This window comes from Melospiza melodia, unplaced genomic scaffold, assembly GCF_035770615.1.
Source record: "Melospiza melodia melodia isolate bMelMel2 unplaced genomic scaffold, bMelMel2.pri scaffold_45, whole genome shotgun sequence".
In the NCBI taxonomy this organism is placed as follows: domain Eukaryota; kingdom Metazoa; phylum Chordata; class Aves; order Passeriformes; family Passerellidae; genus Melospiza; species Melospiza melodia.
The window spans coordinates 1,438,673-1,454,642 of NW_026948772.1; the positions used below are offsets into that span (position 1 = coordinate 1,438,673).

Consider the following 15,970-nt stretch of genomic DNA (forward strand, 5'->3'; position numbering starts at 1 on the left):
GGCCGCTGGCTCACGTAGCATTGCGCCGTCCCTCCCAGGCCCGCAACAGACGTCCCCACCGGATCCAGGGGCCACTCCGAGGGCCAGGCGGTGAGGGAGAGAACCATGACATCAGCACCGCTGTCGAGAAGCCTGTGGGGGTGGATTTCCGACAGTGTCACACCAGGAACGGACAGGGTACACAGCATCTCGGGACGGTCCTTGGTCAGGACAGCAGTCCAGCAAACTTGAGGCGAGCCGGTGGATCCAAAGCCACCAGCTCCACGTGACCGGTCAACTGTCCTGCGAACAGAAGACTTAAAAGGCATAAGTTGAGCAAGCCGTGTCCCTTTTGGGATTGTGACGGGAGGGGGTGGGTGTGGAGACCATGGCACAAATCTGCCCTGTGAAATCTGCATCAATGAGCCCCAGGTGCACAATGATGCCCTGAAGGGTGGCACTGGACCTCCCCACAAGGACAGCACTCATGCCCCCACTCAAGGGATCAAAGGCATCCAGGGGAACCTTGCGTATCTCAGATGAGTCTAAGACAACTTTTGCTGCGGTGCAGACGTCCACGCCTGCTGATCCGCGGGTGCTGGCTGCAAGCCAGCAAAGGAGACCTCCATCGGCTCCGGGGTCTGGAGAGAAGCTTGTGTCTGGGCACGTCCCTGCTGCTGCGCGCTCCGCCTCACGTTTCCCGAACCTGGCAACGCCTGGCCATTAGCATGAACAGTCGCCTTACAAATATTGGACATGTGATTCGGCCTACCACACCAACCGCACAAGAACATGGGGAATCTGAACTTCTGTGCCTTCTTCCCCTGCTTCTTGCCAGCCGGCGCAGTCCCCTGCTGTGGCCACCTTCCCTGCAGTGCCACCCAGACCGGCACAAGAACATGGGGAATCTGAACTTCTGTGCCTTCTTCCCCTGCTTCTTGCCAGCCGGCGCAGTCCCCTGCTGTGGCCACCTTCCCTGCAGTGCCACCCAGACCGGCTGCACAGCGGCAGCCACGGCAGCCAACTCCTGACCCGGGGGGTGATGTCTGCACAGGCCTCCGCCATCTGGGAGACAGTAGGAACACCAGGCAGAGCCACTATGAGCCTCCTGCAAGCATCATTGCAATTACACCTCGCAAGGTTTGCAATCACAACCCTCCTTGCCACAGGATCAGGCACCTGCCTCTCCACAGACGCAGTCAGCCTTGCCGCAAATGCCATGAAAGGCTCTGTCGAGAGAAGGGGACCAGGACACCAGCTGATTCATCACAGGTCCCGTTTATTGAAGAAAGCATCAAACACTTATACAGCAAATAATAAGCTCATGAATATTCTGTAATTTGCACCGTCCATTGGCCACACCACAACATCAGCTCTTCCCCATTCCTTAGGGGTTACATCTCTCTTTTCTCATGTCTCTTTCACTATTTGTTTTCCTACTACAGCTAGGCCCAGGGACGTGCTATCTTACAGGTGCAGAACTTGGAATTAGACACGGCTTTGTACTTTTCCTGTCTCTAGTCAGCTAAATTCCCAACAGGCTCAACATCCCCCTGGACGATGGCTGCAAACGGCTGCCTCAGAGCAGCCATTTCCAGGGTCTGAACAATCGCTGCCATGCCCAGCGGGTGGCACGGGCCAAGCACAAGAGGATCGAAGCCAGCCTGCCCCTGAGCATTTTCATAAAGCCCCGTGCCCAACAGCATGTCAGCAACAACCCCCCACCTGGGGTCCTGCGGCGCCAGCGCAGCATTCTGCACCACCGCGTGGGCTGCCAAACGAGCCCACTTGGTCTAAAAAACCCCAAATTGCACAGGGTCAAAAAGAGAATGTTCCACACAATGGAGGTCATGAGGCGCCAGCACGTCCGTAGCAACCCTCCAGAGAGTGTGCATAACCTCAGCAGACCCCAAACCATGCTGTGAGATGCAAAGCTGTATTTCGTGTCAGGTACAAACAGGTGACGCGTGTACTCGTGAACGCGAAATGTGTGGATACCGACAATGGGATAGTTGCGAATTCTAATAATAACTGAGGAAAATAAAGCATGGAAAAAGGCCTTTGAACCTATCTTTTGTTTGCAATTAACCCTAGTTGATTTAGGAGCATTGGAATTAAGGTGTTAAGGATGCTGCTTTTTGCTTGCATTTAATCCATAAAAAGCTCTGCAATAATAACCTTCTGAAGTATAATTTTAGAATATTACTTGTATCCTTGAAACTATAGCTTTGGAATATATATAAAGGAAATATGCTTATCTCATGCCTTTTTGAAGCAGAGAAAAACACCTTGAGAAAGGAAGATGAACATCACCTCAAGGGTTTATGGTTTCAACCAAAGAGAAGCTGGACATCACTGTAATGAGATTTATGTTCTCTGCAATTAAAAGGTGGACACACATCTGGGGAGCTGGACCCCACCAGATGGGATTCGTCTTCTTCTTTCGGAAGCTGGACCGTCACCATCTGAGAATACTCATTTGAGATACATCCTGAGAAATTAAAATCACAATAGTGTATAGAATTGTGGTGTAATAATTTGGAATAAAAATTGCTGATGAGTAAAAAATTTGAAATAGAAACTGCTGAGAAAGCTGATAAGTACCCCTATAAATACCTGTAACCCTGAATTATTGGTGTGCAGTTGGAGGGAAAACTTCTCCCACTGTACTCGGCGCTGTATTGCTCATACTTTACCATAATAAATAATAAATTGATTGCTGCTTGAATATTGGCCTAGTCAAGCTTCTTATTCATAGCAATGCTGAGCAACCACATCACAGACTTCTCTCTCCAGCTTATACGAAAGGGGTTCATGGGTGTTGTGAGTGACACCCCTGAGCACAGGGAAAGCCTGGGAACCCCCTGGCAAAGCCACCGCACCTGCTGTGTCCCAGTCCTTGGGCCCCACAGGGACAAGAGGAGATGATTGATGGGAGCCAGGTCAACACCACTCGCCCCTGCACCCCCTGCAGCACCGGCAGTGTCGAAGGAAGGAGACCAGGACACCAGATGGTTCATCACAGGTCCAGTTTATTAAAGAAAGTATCAAATATTTATACAGCAAATAATAAGCTTATGAATATTCTGTAAGCCAAGCAATCTATTGGTTAAACTATACCATTAACTCTTCCTCATTCCTTTGGGCCTACGTTTTCTACTTCTCACACCTTGCTGTCCATTTTTTATCATACTCAGCTAGGCCCAAGGACACGTTATCTTTGCAGGTGCAAGATTTGGAATTAACCACTGTCTTGTACTTTTCCATTCTTTAGCCTGCTGCTTTCTCAACAGACACCCTGCCTGCAAAAAGGCCTCTGCCCTAGTTAGGACATCTCTATCAAATCAATTCGGCTGTGTCCTCTCTCCTCAAGCCACTCCTTGACAAAACTCTCCACACGGCAGAGCCAGAGGAGCCCACTCTGCAACCCGGCAGATACCATGAACAGGCAGGCTCATTCATCTCGTTGGTCTTGGTTTTGGCTTCTCGCCAGAAACGCACGGGGTTCCTCAGACACACGGTCACCTGGCACAAGGGAAGCGTCCACAAATTCGACGAGGAAGTGCCACAGCCCCGGGAGCCCACTGGCCTCCCGCTGGCCGTGTCGGCATTTGCGCTAAAGGTAAATACCTCTATTACAGTGCCCTGATGAGGTCTCCAGGGTGAGAGAAGGATGAGAATCTTGTTTGATGATCAGAAGGCTGGATTTATTGATATATGATATATAATATATTATAACTATACTAAAAAGAATAAGGAGAGAAGTTGCAGAGGCGGCTAAGCTAAGAATAGAATAGAAAAGAATCTAAAAACAAGAGAGTTCTCTGTCACTGTGTTCCAGAGAGATTGCCCTGTGATTGGTCCTTAATTGTACACACGGAACACGAACCAATCACAGGTGCATCCTATTGCAATTCACAGCGGCTGATAATCATTGTTTACATTCTCTTTCTGGGGCCTCAGCTTCCCAGAAGATGCACAAGTCCCAAAGAAAGGATTTCTATGAAAAAATGTCTGTGACATACCTCAGCGCCCTGTCGTGCCGCAGCCCCGGCAGGGGAGCCTTGGTGGGCACAGGTGCCGGCACGGCCCGCAAACCCGGTGTGGGCTGGGACGATGTGACCATGGTCACAGGGGTTTTCAGGATGAGAGAGAGACGAGAATGTTGACTCCATGATCAGAAGGCTTGATTTATTATTTTATTATATATATGTATACTACATTATAACTATACTAAAAAGAAATAGAAAGGAAAAGGTTTCTCAGAAGGCTAGGCTAAGAATAAAATCGAAAAGAATGAATAACAAAGATCTGTGTCTCAGCAGAGAGCGAGAGCAGCTCTGCCGTGAGTGGTCAGTACATCCAAACACCCACAAGAGACCAATCACGGATCCACCTGTTGCATTCCACAGCAGCAGATAACCATTGTTTACACTTTGGTGCTGAAACTTCTCAGCTTCAGCAGGAAAAATCCTAACGAAAGGATTTTAATGAAAAGATGTCTGTGACAGGATGAGACCAGCAAGGAGCCCCTGTCCCCAATACAGAGGAGGAGTGGGGTGCCCAGAGAGGTGCAGCCCGTGGAGCCGCATCACTGCAGAGCAGCACAAGGGAGCCTGGCACAGCCAAATCCACCCCGGGGGAACCATCGCCATCCCCCAGTTGGATTTGTCCCCCAGCACACTGTCCCAGGGTGGGGAGAGAGCTCCACATCGCACAGAAACTCAAACACCCCCTCGCCCATGTCCGAGACAGAAGGGCTCCACTGGGAACTCCGAGGGATACAAGAACCAGACCCCCGCCAAAGCTCCTCACACTTTTTCCACTGCACCAGCAGCGATCCCACGTCTGCGGTGCAATCATCAAAGAGGGCCTGCATGAGGCGGACCCCCACGAGAGACCACTCCTCCTTGGAGAATGGCTCTGCAGAGTCCGAAAAGAGCCCTTGCTCTCGGGCCCACAGAAACAATCTCTCAAAATCATCCCAGGAAACAGAAACCTGTTTCCACTCCAGGACCCCCCTCCAGAGATCCAAAACGAGGGAATCCTCCTTGAAACTCGCAGAGGTTGCCATCACCACCAGAACAGCAGGCAAAGCACCAAAGAGGGGGGACAACACAACCTCACCAGCAATCTGGACTCTGTGTCTCAGCCTACACTCCGGCAGTCACCAGATGGCACTAGAGGACACAGAAGAACAGAAGCACACACCGCTGTTCTTAGGGTGAAGGAAAAGGGAAGTTTATTTTCTGACTCCAACATTTATAGTTTTCCAAGAGTGACAGCGGACTGGAAGGTGACAGTGACACCTCTCCAATGACTCTGGTCAATCCAACAGTCCATCAATTTCTCCTCCTCTATTAAGGAATGCAAAAGAATGAGTTATTTACAGAAAGTGTGTGAGAAAGTTCGCTACAAGAATGTCAACATCAGAAGGCTTAGAAAAACTTAAAAAACCAGGGTGACAGAGGGGTCAATTAAAACAGGGCAGGGGTCAATTAAATCAAGGGAGGGTCTTTGGTGGTCACTGGGGCAATTAAATCAAAGGAGGGTCTCTGGTGGTTTCTGGGTTAAGGGAGACACTGAGAGAGAAACAGAGCAGGCAAAGAGAGGCAGGAGAGAAAGGAGGACACAAACACAATGACCTGAGAAGGAGGCACTCTGCAAACAGAACTGCAATGGACTGAAAATGAACGGGAAAGAAATCAATAAGTCTGAGAGTTTTATTTGCTATCAAATACATCCCACAAACCCTGACCCACAGAATATCCATCCCACCAATCTAATTGAGATCCTACTACTCCAAATCACCTCCAAACCCCATCTCACCCTGGTGGCTGTGGAATCGAGTAGGTTTGTGAAGAGGTAGAGCTTTTTTGAGGTGCGAAAAAGCCCTTTTGATGTGGGCCTGAGTTCTCTGAGTCTAAGACTGAGCTGTTTTCACTGGGATTTGAGGTGACAGATCCATCCCTCTTGGCTTTTAGACAGCAGAGAGGCGGAGAAGATAAAAAACTTAATGCGAAACCAAAAGGAGAAGCAGCCAGGTGTGTTGCCAACATGGATCACAGGGAATGTGAGTGACCCGGGCTGTGCCCAAAGTGCCTCCTCCAGTGGGGGATGGAGCTGGAGCAGCGCACGAAGCTCTTCCCGCACTCGGGGCACTCGCAGGGCTTCCCTTACCGGTGCCTCTGTTGGTGTCGGGTCAAGTGAGAACTCCTGGAGAAGCTCTTCCCACACTGGGGACACTCGTAGGGCCTCTCCCCAGTGTGGATGCGCCGGTGCCTGATGAGGTGGGCGTTCTGCCTGAATCCCTTCCCGCACTCGGGGCATTGGAAGGGCCTCTCCTCTGTGTGACTCTGATAGTGCCTGATGAGACGGGAGCTGATCTGAAACCCCTTCCCACACTTGGAACACTCATAGGGCCTCTCCCCAGTGTGGGTCCTCTTGTGCGAGGACAGGTGGGAGCTCTGTGAGAAGCTCTTCCCACACTCCCCACACTCGAAGGGCCTCTCCCCAGTGTGGGTTCTCTGGTGCTTGATCAGGTTGGAGCTCAGGCTGAAGCTCTTCCCACACTCCCCACACTCGAAGGGCCGTTCTCCAGTGTGGATCCTCTGATGCTTGATCAGGCTGGAGCTCTGGCTGAAGCTCTTTCCACACTCCCCACACTCGTAGGGCTTCTCCCCAGTGTGGATCCTCTGGTGCACAATCAGGTTGCAGTTCCGCCTGAAGCTCTTCCCACACTCCACACACATGTGGAGCTTCTCCCCATCATGGAGCTGCTCATGGAGTACCAGCTCCGAGCTCTGGCTCCATCTCCCGCCACCTTCCCGGCCCAGGCTGGCTCTTTCCCCCTCAGATCCCCACCAGCTGCATTTGCAGCTCCTCCTCGTGCGGCATCTCCGGGGCTTTTCCTCCCCGTTGGCTTCCTGCGCCGTGGAGCCGCTCAAAACGGCCTCTTCCACCAGGTTCTGCCGCAGGCATTTGTCCTCCCTGCTCTCCATGCTCAGTTCCTGCTCTGGGGGAGGAAGGACAGGATGGGATTTGCCTCCATGCCACAGGCAAGGGCAAGGAGATCCTCCCAGGGCTGAGCTGCAGCCGGGGCCGTACTGGGCTGGGAGACGGAGCAGCACAGAGGGGAAAGGGGCACTGACTTCCTCCTCACCTGCCTCAGTGTCCATGGGCATCTTCCTCTTCCTCACAGCATCCCAGGGGTTGGCAATGGGAAATCCTGGTTTGGGGAAAACAAGGGATGAGCACGGTGAGTTTGAAGGTCCCTCTGCCCGAGTCCGTCTCTATAAGTCACTGGCCACGTGGGCTCCATAAAAACCTTCCAAATACCAAAAGATTCAGCCCTGGAAAAGTCTCTGAGGAGTTCCCTGTCCCTGGTCCCTCCCCTCTGGTGTTCAGGGGTTCCCCCCTGTCCCAGCTGCTGGGGTCACGCTTGGATTGGGGGTCCCCCTTCTCCTCGGTGCCCACCCTGCCCAGGCTGCTGGCAGTCCCAGCAATGCCAAAAGCTCCCCCCTCTTGGCTCTCCCCATTTCGGGATGCCGGGGCTGTTTGGGCTCCCGGGCTCCCCTCTCCCCTCATTCTCTGCTCGGGGCTGCAGCGGCTCCAAGGAGTCCCCCCTGCCCCTCTCCAGGCTCTTGAGGCTCCCGCCAATGGCGGCGCTCCCCCCTCTCTGGGCTCCCCACTTTGGGCTCCTGGGGCACACAGGGCTCTGCTCCTCCAGGCTGCCTCTGCTGGCACCACCACCGGCACCCCCCGATGTCCCCCCAAGGGGCCTTTTCCGCTCAGCCTTGGACTGCTTCATTCTCCAAACATCCCCCAAAAACCCAACTGGGAGTGACTGGGAACATGCTGCAGGGAACTGGGCTACGCTGAGGGATACTGGGAGTAACTGGTACAAAAGTGAGGGTGAAAGAGCAACTGGAACCATGTGGAGCACAACTGGTTCATACTGGCAGTGACTGGGAGCACACTGGGCTCATCTTTGGATCATACTGGGAGGGACTGGACTAATACTGGGAGTGTCTGAGAGCGACTGGGAACACACCCTGCACATCATCCCCCATACTGGGCCTGACTGGGAGCAACTGGGAGCATGCTGGGAGCAAATGGCATCATACTGGGAATGACTGGGCTGATCTAGGAAGCAACTGGGAACCATGCTGGAGGCGGCTGGGACCATACTGGGAGAGACTGGAAGCATCTGGGATTATACTGGGACCACACTGGGAGGGCTGGCATGTGACTGGGATCAAACTGGAGCTTACTGGGATCACATTGAGGTTGAAAGGGAGTGACTGGGATCACACTTTGGGCTACTGGGAGCAACGGAGGGAAACTGGGACGATGCTGCAAGCAAACTGGAGAAACTGGGAAGGACTGGATGCATGCTGGAGGCAACTGGGATATACTGGGCATGACTGGGGGATCATACTGGGAGAACTGACACCTTACTGGGGCCACTGGCAGTGCCTGGAAATGACTACAGACATGCTGGGGGCAACTGGGATATACTGGGAGTGTCTGTAACCATACTGGGGGGACTGGAACCACACTGGGAACAACTGGGACCATGCTGGGGAGAACGGGGCCCACACTGGGGGCACTGGCATCAGACTGGGAGTGAGTGGGAGCAACTGGGGTTAGACTGCAGGTGACTGGGATCATACTGGGAGTTGCTACACTCATACTGGGATTATACTGGGTGTGAATGGAACCTGACTGGGGGTTACTGGGAGCAACTGGGATCGGCTGGAAGGTTCTGGAACCATGCTGAGAGCACTGAGACTACAACTGGGGCAACTGGGATCATACTGGGAGCAACTGGGACAAGCCTTTGAGTACAGATAGAAACTGGGATAATGCTATAGGAAACTGGGAGCGACTGGGATCATTCTGAGGAAACTAAAACCCACTGGGAGTGTCTCTAACCATACTGGGGGGACTGGAACCACACTGGGAACAGCTGGGATCATGCTGGGAGCACCTGGGACGATGCTGGGGGAAACTGAATCTACCCTGGAGGCAACTGGGCACAACTGGGACCCTGCTGGGAGGGACTGGGACTGTTATTGGGGCAACTGGGATCATAATGGGAGGAACTGGGAACAACTGGAATTATGCTGGGAGCAACTGGGATCACACTGGGATCACAGTGAGAGCAGCTGAGTCCATACTGGGTTACACTGGGATCTCATTGAGAGCGACTGGAATCATACTGGGAGTGACTGGGAGTGGCTGGTTTTGTGGATTTTGGGGGGTTTGGATTTTGGGGGATTTTATTGGCATTTTGAGGGGGAGTTTTTCTGGGGAAGTTTGGTGTTTATTGAAATTTTTTGTGTCTTTTCTTTTTAATTTTGTTTGTTTTACTGGGATTTTGTTGCGATTTTTTTGGGACTCTCAGAAATTCTGGGGGTTTTATTGGGATTTTTAGGAGATGTTGGGGCATTTTATTGGCATTGTGGTAACATTCAATAGGATTCCTAAGGGATTTGGGGTTTTTGGGGATTTGAGGGGTTTTGTGGAGTTTTTTGTGTGTTGCCAGGATTTCTTTGGATCTTGGGGGAGATATTGTGGGACTTCTTATAGTTTTGGGGACATTTTTGGGGGATTTAATCAGGATTTTTGGTGTTATTGGGATTTCAAAGGATTTTGTGGGCTGTTATTGGGATTCAGGGTGTTCTAATGGGATTTTGAGAGATTTAATTGGGATTTTGTGGGTTTTATTAGGACTTTTGGGGGTTTTAAGGAGATTTTGGTGCCTGTCAGCTGTTCCCCACACCCAAGGAATGCTCCAAAGCCCCCCTAAAATTTCACGAAAACTCCAAAAAATCCCCAAAAATTACATGAAAGCCCTCAAAACCCCCAGAGAATCTCCAGAAATCCCAGTGGAACTCACCAAAATTTAAAACAACTGCTAAAAATTTCAATAAATCCCCCCCTCAAAAACCCCCCTGCAACCCAAACAAAACACCTAAAATCCAAAATCCTCAAATCAACAAAAACCCCAAAATCACGTAACCATCCCAAAATCCAATAATTCTCCCCAAAAATTCCCCCCAAACCCCCAACAAAATCCCACAAAGCCCAAAAAAGCCATCCCGAAATTCCCAAAACCCTCCAAAACCCCAAAATCCCCACAAACCCCCCAGACTCAGCGGGGCCGTCCTGGATCAGGGGGCACCGGCCGGTGGAACAGGAGCCACTTCAGGCGGCCCTCGGAGCTTTTTGGGGAGGGGGCACCATGGGAAACCCCTCAAAAACCTGGGGGGGGGGGGGAAACCCCTGCTGTGCCCCCTCCCCCCGAAACCCCGGTTCAGGGTGGGCCTGGGACCCCCGGGACCCCCAAATCTCCCCCGGGACCCCTCCAGGAACCCCAAACCGCCCAGAGCCCCCCCAGGGTTGGCCCAGAACCACCCTGGACACCAAAATCTCCCCAGGACCCTCCGACCCCCACATTTCCCCCCAAAATTCAACCCAGACCCATCTGAGACCCCCCCGCAAACCCATCAGACTGCCCCAAATCCCCCTCAGACCCCTCAATCCCCACCAAACCCTATGAAATCCCCTCAGAATCCCCCACATTTCTCCAGAGCCACCTCAAACCCCCCAGATCCACTCACAACGCCCCAGTTTCTCTCGAAATCCCCCAAAATCCCCTCAGATCCTCCAAATTCCCCTCAGATCCCTCTTAACGCACCTGAGAACGCACCAGATCCTCTCAAGTTTCCCCCAAGCTCCCCAAAGCCCCCTCAGAACCCCTCATTCTCCCCAAACCTATGCACACCCCCCTATTTTCCGTTGATGCCCCCAAAAATCCCCGACTTCCCCTCAGACCCGCCCCAAACCCCCGCAGTTTCCTCCCCCCGTCCCCACCTCAGCCCCGCTCTCCCCTCACAATCTCCCGCCACCACCGCGCGCACGGGCTCCCAACAATGGCGGCGCACCCCGCCGAACCAAACAATCACCGCGCCGTACATCAGCGAAACAACCAATCACGGTGCCGGTCCCCTCAGCAAGGCCCGCCTCCCCGGCGCCGCCCCAGCCAATCCGAGGCGAGCCGGAAGCGGCCCCCCCCCCTTCCCGCCGCTCCTGGGCCCCGCCGGGCTCGGGACAGGAGCGGGAGGGGCCTGAGAGGGGATCGGGGGGGGGGGCGGGTTCTTGGAGGGCCTGGGGGGGTTTTGGGGTGGGGTCGTAAGAAGGTCTTGGAAGGGTCTGGGGGTGTTGGGATGGTCCTGGGGGGAGTTTGGGGAGGGTTCTGGGGGCTCCTGAGGGTGTCCTGGTATTGGAATAAGAATCCCAATATTACCAGTTAGATTTTGCCTGGGCCAGTCTGACCCTTGCTGCTGGGCCAAAGGCAGCAACTGTGGTGTGTCACCCCAGAGATACCCTGGCTTGCTGGTGGTTGCAGCTGGGCACTGAACAAGTCCAGGCTTGTTAGGAACTCAGTTTACCTCAGGAGGAGAGCTTCAGGCGATGGTGAAGAGAAAAAGAGATGGATTCTGCTGGAGAGTTTATATCCAGAGGTATATTCCAAGGTTACAGATGTCAGAACATAGGCAACTGCTCCAACAGAACCGGCCTAAACGTCTGATCACCTTTTTAAGCTCAGGGTCAGTGGAAGGGGAGGGAACAGGTGAGCCACCAACCAGGTGAGAGGGGCAGGGTCTCAGGGGAAGATGACACCCAGACAGGCCAATGGCCCCCGGGCCTGAGGGGCATCCTTTGAACTTGACCAACCACACGACGCCTTGCTGGAATGTTAAACCTGACTGACAGCCCAGCAGGGGGCGAGGGGGAAGGGGAAGAGAGGTATTGGCACACCTGGGGAAGGGAGTTTACAACACATTGCAACATCCTGGGAGGGTTCTGGAGGTTTTGGGGAGGGGCTTTGGGGGCTGTGGAAGGGTTTGGGGAGAGGATCTGGGGGAGTCCTCAGGGGACATCCAGGGCTGGGCCCGATTGGGGTCTGGGGGCAGGTTCCTTCCAGGCACGGGCATTCCAGCATTCTGTCAGGGACTCCCTGCCCTTCTTCCCTCTGCTCCCAGCTGCAGAATGTGCAGCAAAGCCGCCTTTGCTGTCTGCTCGGGGAGCCCAGCCAGCTGCTGCAGCCTGACCCTGCCCTGCACAGCTCCCCTGGCAGGCACGGCAGGAGCAGCGCCCCGGCAGCCTCAGCAATCGCCCTCTGACATCTCTGGCACACACTGCCATGGGCTGCAATTCCAGCTGCCAGCAAGGAAAAGATGCTCCTGCCCTTCAAGGCCAAATTCTGAAGGGGCCAAGACACAAGTGCAGCAAGATCTTACACAGACATTTCACTGCCAGCCTCTATAACTTCATCCAGGGCTGTTTGAGCACCTGGATGGGGAAGGAAAAAAAAATCAGGGGAGGGTCTTTGGCTGGAAGCTGCCACAGGTAAAGAGAGACCCTGGAAGGGAAAAGGAGCAGACCAAGGAAGGCAGGAAAGAAGGCAGGACACAAATGGCAACCAGCTGACAAGGTGGCACTCTGAAAACCAAACCTGGGCTTATGGAATAAGAATGGGACAGAAATGAAGAATTCTGAAACTTTATTTACTTGGCTTCTCTGAGCAATCTGTGAAGCCAGGACTTCACCATCCTGACAGGGAAGAAGCATTTTCTAGATCAAACCTGAGCTTCGTCCCTTTTACTCTGAGCCCAGTAAATCTCAATGAAGTCATTTGTGGTCGTTTTCATCAAGGGCCCAAGCTTTTTGTTCCAGCACATCCAGCAAGCACCAGGCAGGACAGCACAGGAACCCAACACTCAGCTGAGGGATTCAGAACATCTAAACACCAGCAGGGCACATTGCTCATTTTTGCTCCAATAGATTTGAGAAATGAAACCCTGGGGATGAGAGCTCTTTTTCAGAGCAGTAATTGCTAGTTGATGTTAATGAAGTTGATAGGGTCTGAATTTGAAGTGTTGGTCTGTTGTTAAACATTGAACGTTACAGTTCTAGGACTTGCCTTTAGTTGCCGCTATCCAGTGTTACCATTTTTCCCTGTATTTGTATCTCTCCCCGGCATACTCTGTATTTGTGCCCCTTTCCGCCTCAGCCCAGATTTGTATCCCTTCCCGTCCCAGACTGAATTTAAATGAGAGGCCGTGGGAACTCCATGAACCCTCTCTGAACAACAAACCAGCACATAAACGATGACTTTACCCCAGCAGAACCGCACTAAATCACCCACCCTTGAGCAGAGCCGGATTCTGTCCTGCCCCCATAATTTTAATAGTGCTCAGCTTGGAGGATCCCCCTATGCTCCGAGCCAACGTTGCCTTCCTAAGGACTCTGGTGAGGACGGAAGCCCCGGCTGTGCCGAGAGACAAAGCTGCGCTGCTGCTGCTGCTGCTGCTGCTCCTCCTGCTCAGCGCGGTCCTGTGGGAGCAGCGGCGCTGTGCGCGACCCCTCGGGTTCCGCACCCAGAGCTGTCTTTAATAAAGGCCTTTTGAAAGGAGCTGCTCTCCTGGCCCTGTTTATCACACTGCCAGAGCCCCTCCCCAAAACCTCCAAAACCCTCCCAGGACACCCTCAGGACCCCCCCAGAGCCCGCCCCAAACTCCCGCAGGACCATCCAAACACCCCCAGACCCTCCCAAGACCTTCCTATGACCCCTCCCCAAAACCCTCCCACGACCACCCCGCTTCGGGATCCCTCTTAGGACCCATCCGCGCCCCCCAGGTCCCCCCTCAATGCCCCAGGGCCCCTCCCCAAAGCCCCTCCGGACCCTTCCCCGCCCCCCCGATCCCTTCTCAGGCCCCTCCCGCTCCTGTCCCAAGCCCGGCGGGTCGCGGCCGCGGTGGGGAACGGAGGGCCGCTTCCGTCTCGCCTCTGATTGGCTGGGCCGGCGCCGGGGAGGCGGGCCTTGCTGAGGGGAGCTGCGCCGTGATTCGTTGGTTCGGGGCCGTGCAGGGCGGTGATTGATTAGTTCGGCGGGACGCGCCGCTCTTGGCTGGGGGAGCCGGCGCACGCGGCGGAGGCGGGGGGAAGCTGGAGCGAGTCTGGATTGTTCTCAGGTGGGTTTAGGGGGATCTGAGGGGAAGTGGGAGGGTCTGAGGGCATTTTGGGGGATTGTGAGAGGAACTGGGGGGTTGCGAGGTTGGTCCGGGGAGAAATTTGGGGGAGTCTGAGCGGATTTCATAGGGTTTTGGGGGGAATTGAGGAGTCTGAGGGGGATTTGGGGCAGTCTGATGGATTTGGGGGGGGGGGGTCTCAGGTGGGTCTGGGGTGAATTTTCGGGGGAAATGTGGGGGGTTCTGAGAGTCCTGGGGAGGTTTTGGTGTCCAGGGTGGTCCTGGGCCAACCCTGGGGGAGCTCTGGGGGGTTTGGGGTTCCTGGAGGGGTCCCGGGGGAGATTTGGGGGTCCCGGGGGTCCCAGGCCCACCCTGAACCGGGGTCTCGGGGTTTCGGGGGGAGGGGGCACAGCAGGGGTTCCCCCCCCCCCTCCCCGGTTTTTAGGGTCTCCCATGGTGCCCCCTCCCCAAAAAGCTCCGAGGGCCCCCTGAAGTGGCTCCTGTTCCACCGGCCAGTGCCCCCTGTTATGAATATGAAGCTTGACTAGGCCAATATTCAAGCAGCAATCAATTTATTTTTTAATATGGTAAAGTATGAGCAATACAGCGCCGGGTACAGTGGGGGAAGTTCTCTCTCTAACTGTACGCCGATAATTGATGGTTACAGGTATTTATAGGGGTAGTCATCAGCTTTTTTCAGTAGTTTCTATTTCTAATCTTTTACTCATCAGCAATTTTTATTCCAAATTATTACACCACAATTCTATACACTATTGTGATTTTAATTTCTCAGGATGTATCTCAAAGGAGTATCCCCAGATGTTGATGGTCTAGTTTCCGAAAGAAGAAAGACAAATCCCATCTGGTGGGGTCCAGCTCCCCAGATGTGTGTCCACCTTTTAATTGCAGAGACTATAAATCTCATAACAGTGATGTCCAGCTTCCCTTTGGTTGAAACCATAAACCCTTGAGGTGATGTTCATCTTCCTTTCTCAAGCTGCTTTTCTCTGCTTCAATAAGGCGTGAGATAAGCATATTTCCTTTATATATATTCCAAAGCTATAGGTTCAAGGATACAAGTAATATTCTAAAATTATACTTCAGAAGGTTATTATTGCAGAGCTTTTTATGGATTAAATGCAAGCAAAAAGGAACATCCTTAACACCTTAATTCCAATGCTCCTAAATCAACTAGGGTTAATTGCAAACAAAAGATAGGTTCAAAGGCCTTTTTCCATGCTTTATTTTCCTCAGTTATTTTTAGAATTCACAACTATCCCATTGTTGATGTCCACATATTTCTCATTCGCAAGTACACACTTTGCCTGTTTGTACCTGACACGAAACACAGCTTTGCCTCTCACCCCCTGATCCAGGACGGGCCCACTGAGTCTGGGGGGATTTGTGGGGATTTTGCGAGGGTTTTGGGGATTTCGGGGTGACTTTTTTGGGCTTTGGGGGATTTTATTGTCAGTTTCGAAGGAATTATTGGAGGTTTTGGGATGTAATTACTGGGTGAGAATTGCGTGATTTTCGGGCTTTTGTATTTTGGGGGCTTTCATTGGGGTTGTGAGGGGTTTCTTGAGAAAGGATTTATTGAAATTATTTGGAGTATTTTTTAATCTTGGTGAGTTCCACTGGGATTTTCAGAGATTCTCTGGGGTTTTTGAGGGTTTTCTTGTAATTATGGGGGATTTTGTGGGATTTTCATGGAATTTTGGGGGGCTTTTGGGGCATTCCCTTGGTGTGGGGAAGAGCTGAGAGGCACCAAAATCTCCTTAAAAACCCCAAAGTCCAAATAAAACCCACGAAATCCCAATTAAATCTCTCAGAATCTCATTAGAACACCATAGAATCCCAATAAAAGCCCACAAAATCCTTTGAAATCCCAAAAATCCTGAATAAAATCTGCAAATCCCCAAAAAATGTCCCCAAAACCATAAAAAGTC

The 15,970-nt window shown here is 52.7% G+C and overlaps 2 protein-coding genes and 2 long non-coding RNA genes across 5 annotated transcripts in view; 1 reads left to right on the forward strand and 3 right to left on the reverse strand.

The window, feature by feature from the left end:
* Window positions 1-6,788, reverse strand: part of LOC134434675 (zinc finger protein 271-like) — a gene marked incomplete at its 5' end in the record, with an annotated part of 28,678 nt that extends 21,890 nt beyond the window's left edge. Inside the window, one exon of the mRNA XM_063183313.1 lies at window positions 6,215-6,788. Within this exon, the coding sequence (XP_063039383.1) occupies window positions 6,215-6,788 (574 nt within the window). The remainder of the gene's footprint in view (window positions 1-6,214) is intronic.
* The window catches only part of LOC134434649 (zinc finger protein 883-like), a 149,927-nt gene that overhangs the window by 127,533 nt on the left and 6,424 nt on the right, over window positions 1-15,970 (forward strand). The gene's annotated exons all lie outside the window — the stretch shown is intronic.
* On the reverse strand, window positions 6,793-11,590 carry LOC134434630 (uncharacterized). 2 transcript variants are annotated; one of them, XR_010031894.1, is made up of 3 exons: window positions 11,439-11,590; window positions 7,142-7,207; window positions 6,793-6,994 (listed from the first exon to the last, which is right to left on the reverse strand). It is a non-coding gene; the product is annotated as an uncharacterized LOC134434630 (long non-coding RNA). The 2 variants fall into 2 exon arrangements; XR_010031895.1 differs by lacking the exon at window positions 11,439-11,590 and adding an exon at window positions 10,861-10,946.
* LOC134434631 (uncharacterized) lies at window positions 12,537-13,479 on the reverse strand. Its single transcript, XR_010031896.1, has 2 exons — window positions 13,199-13,479; window positions 12,537-12,851 (listed from the first exon to the last, which is right to left on the reverse strand). It is a non-coding gene; the product is annotated as an uncharacterized LOC134434631 (long non-coding RNA).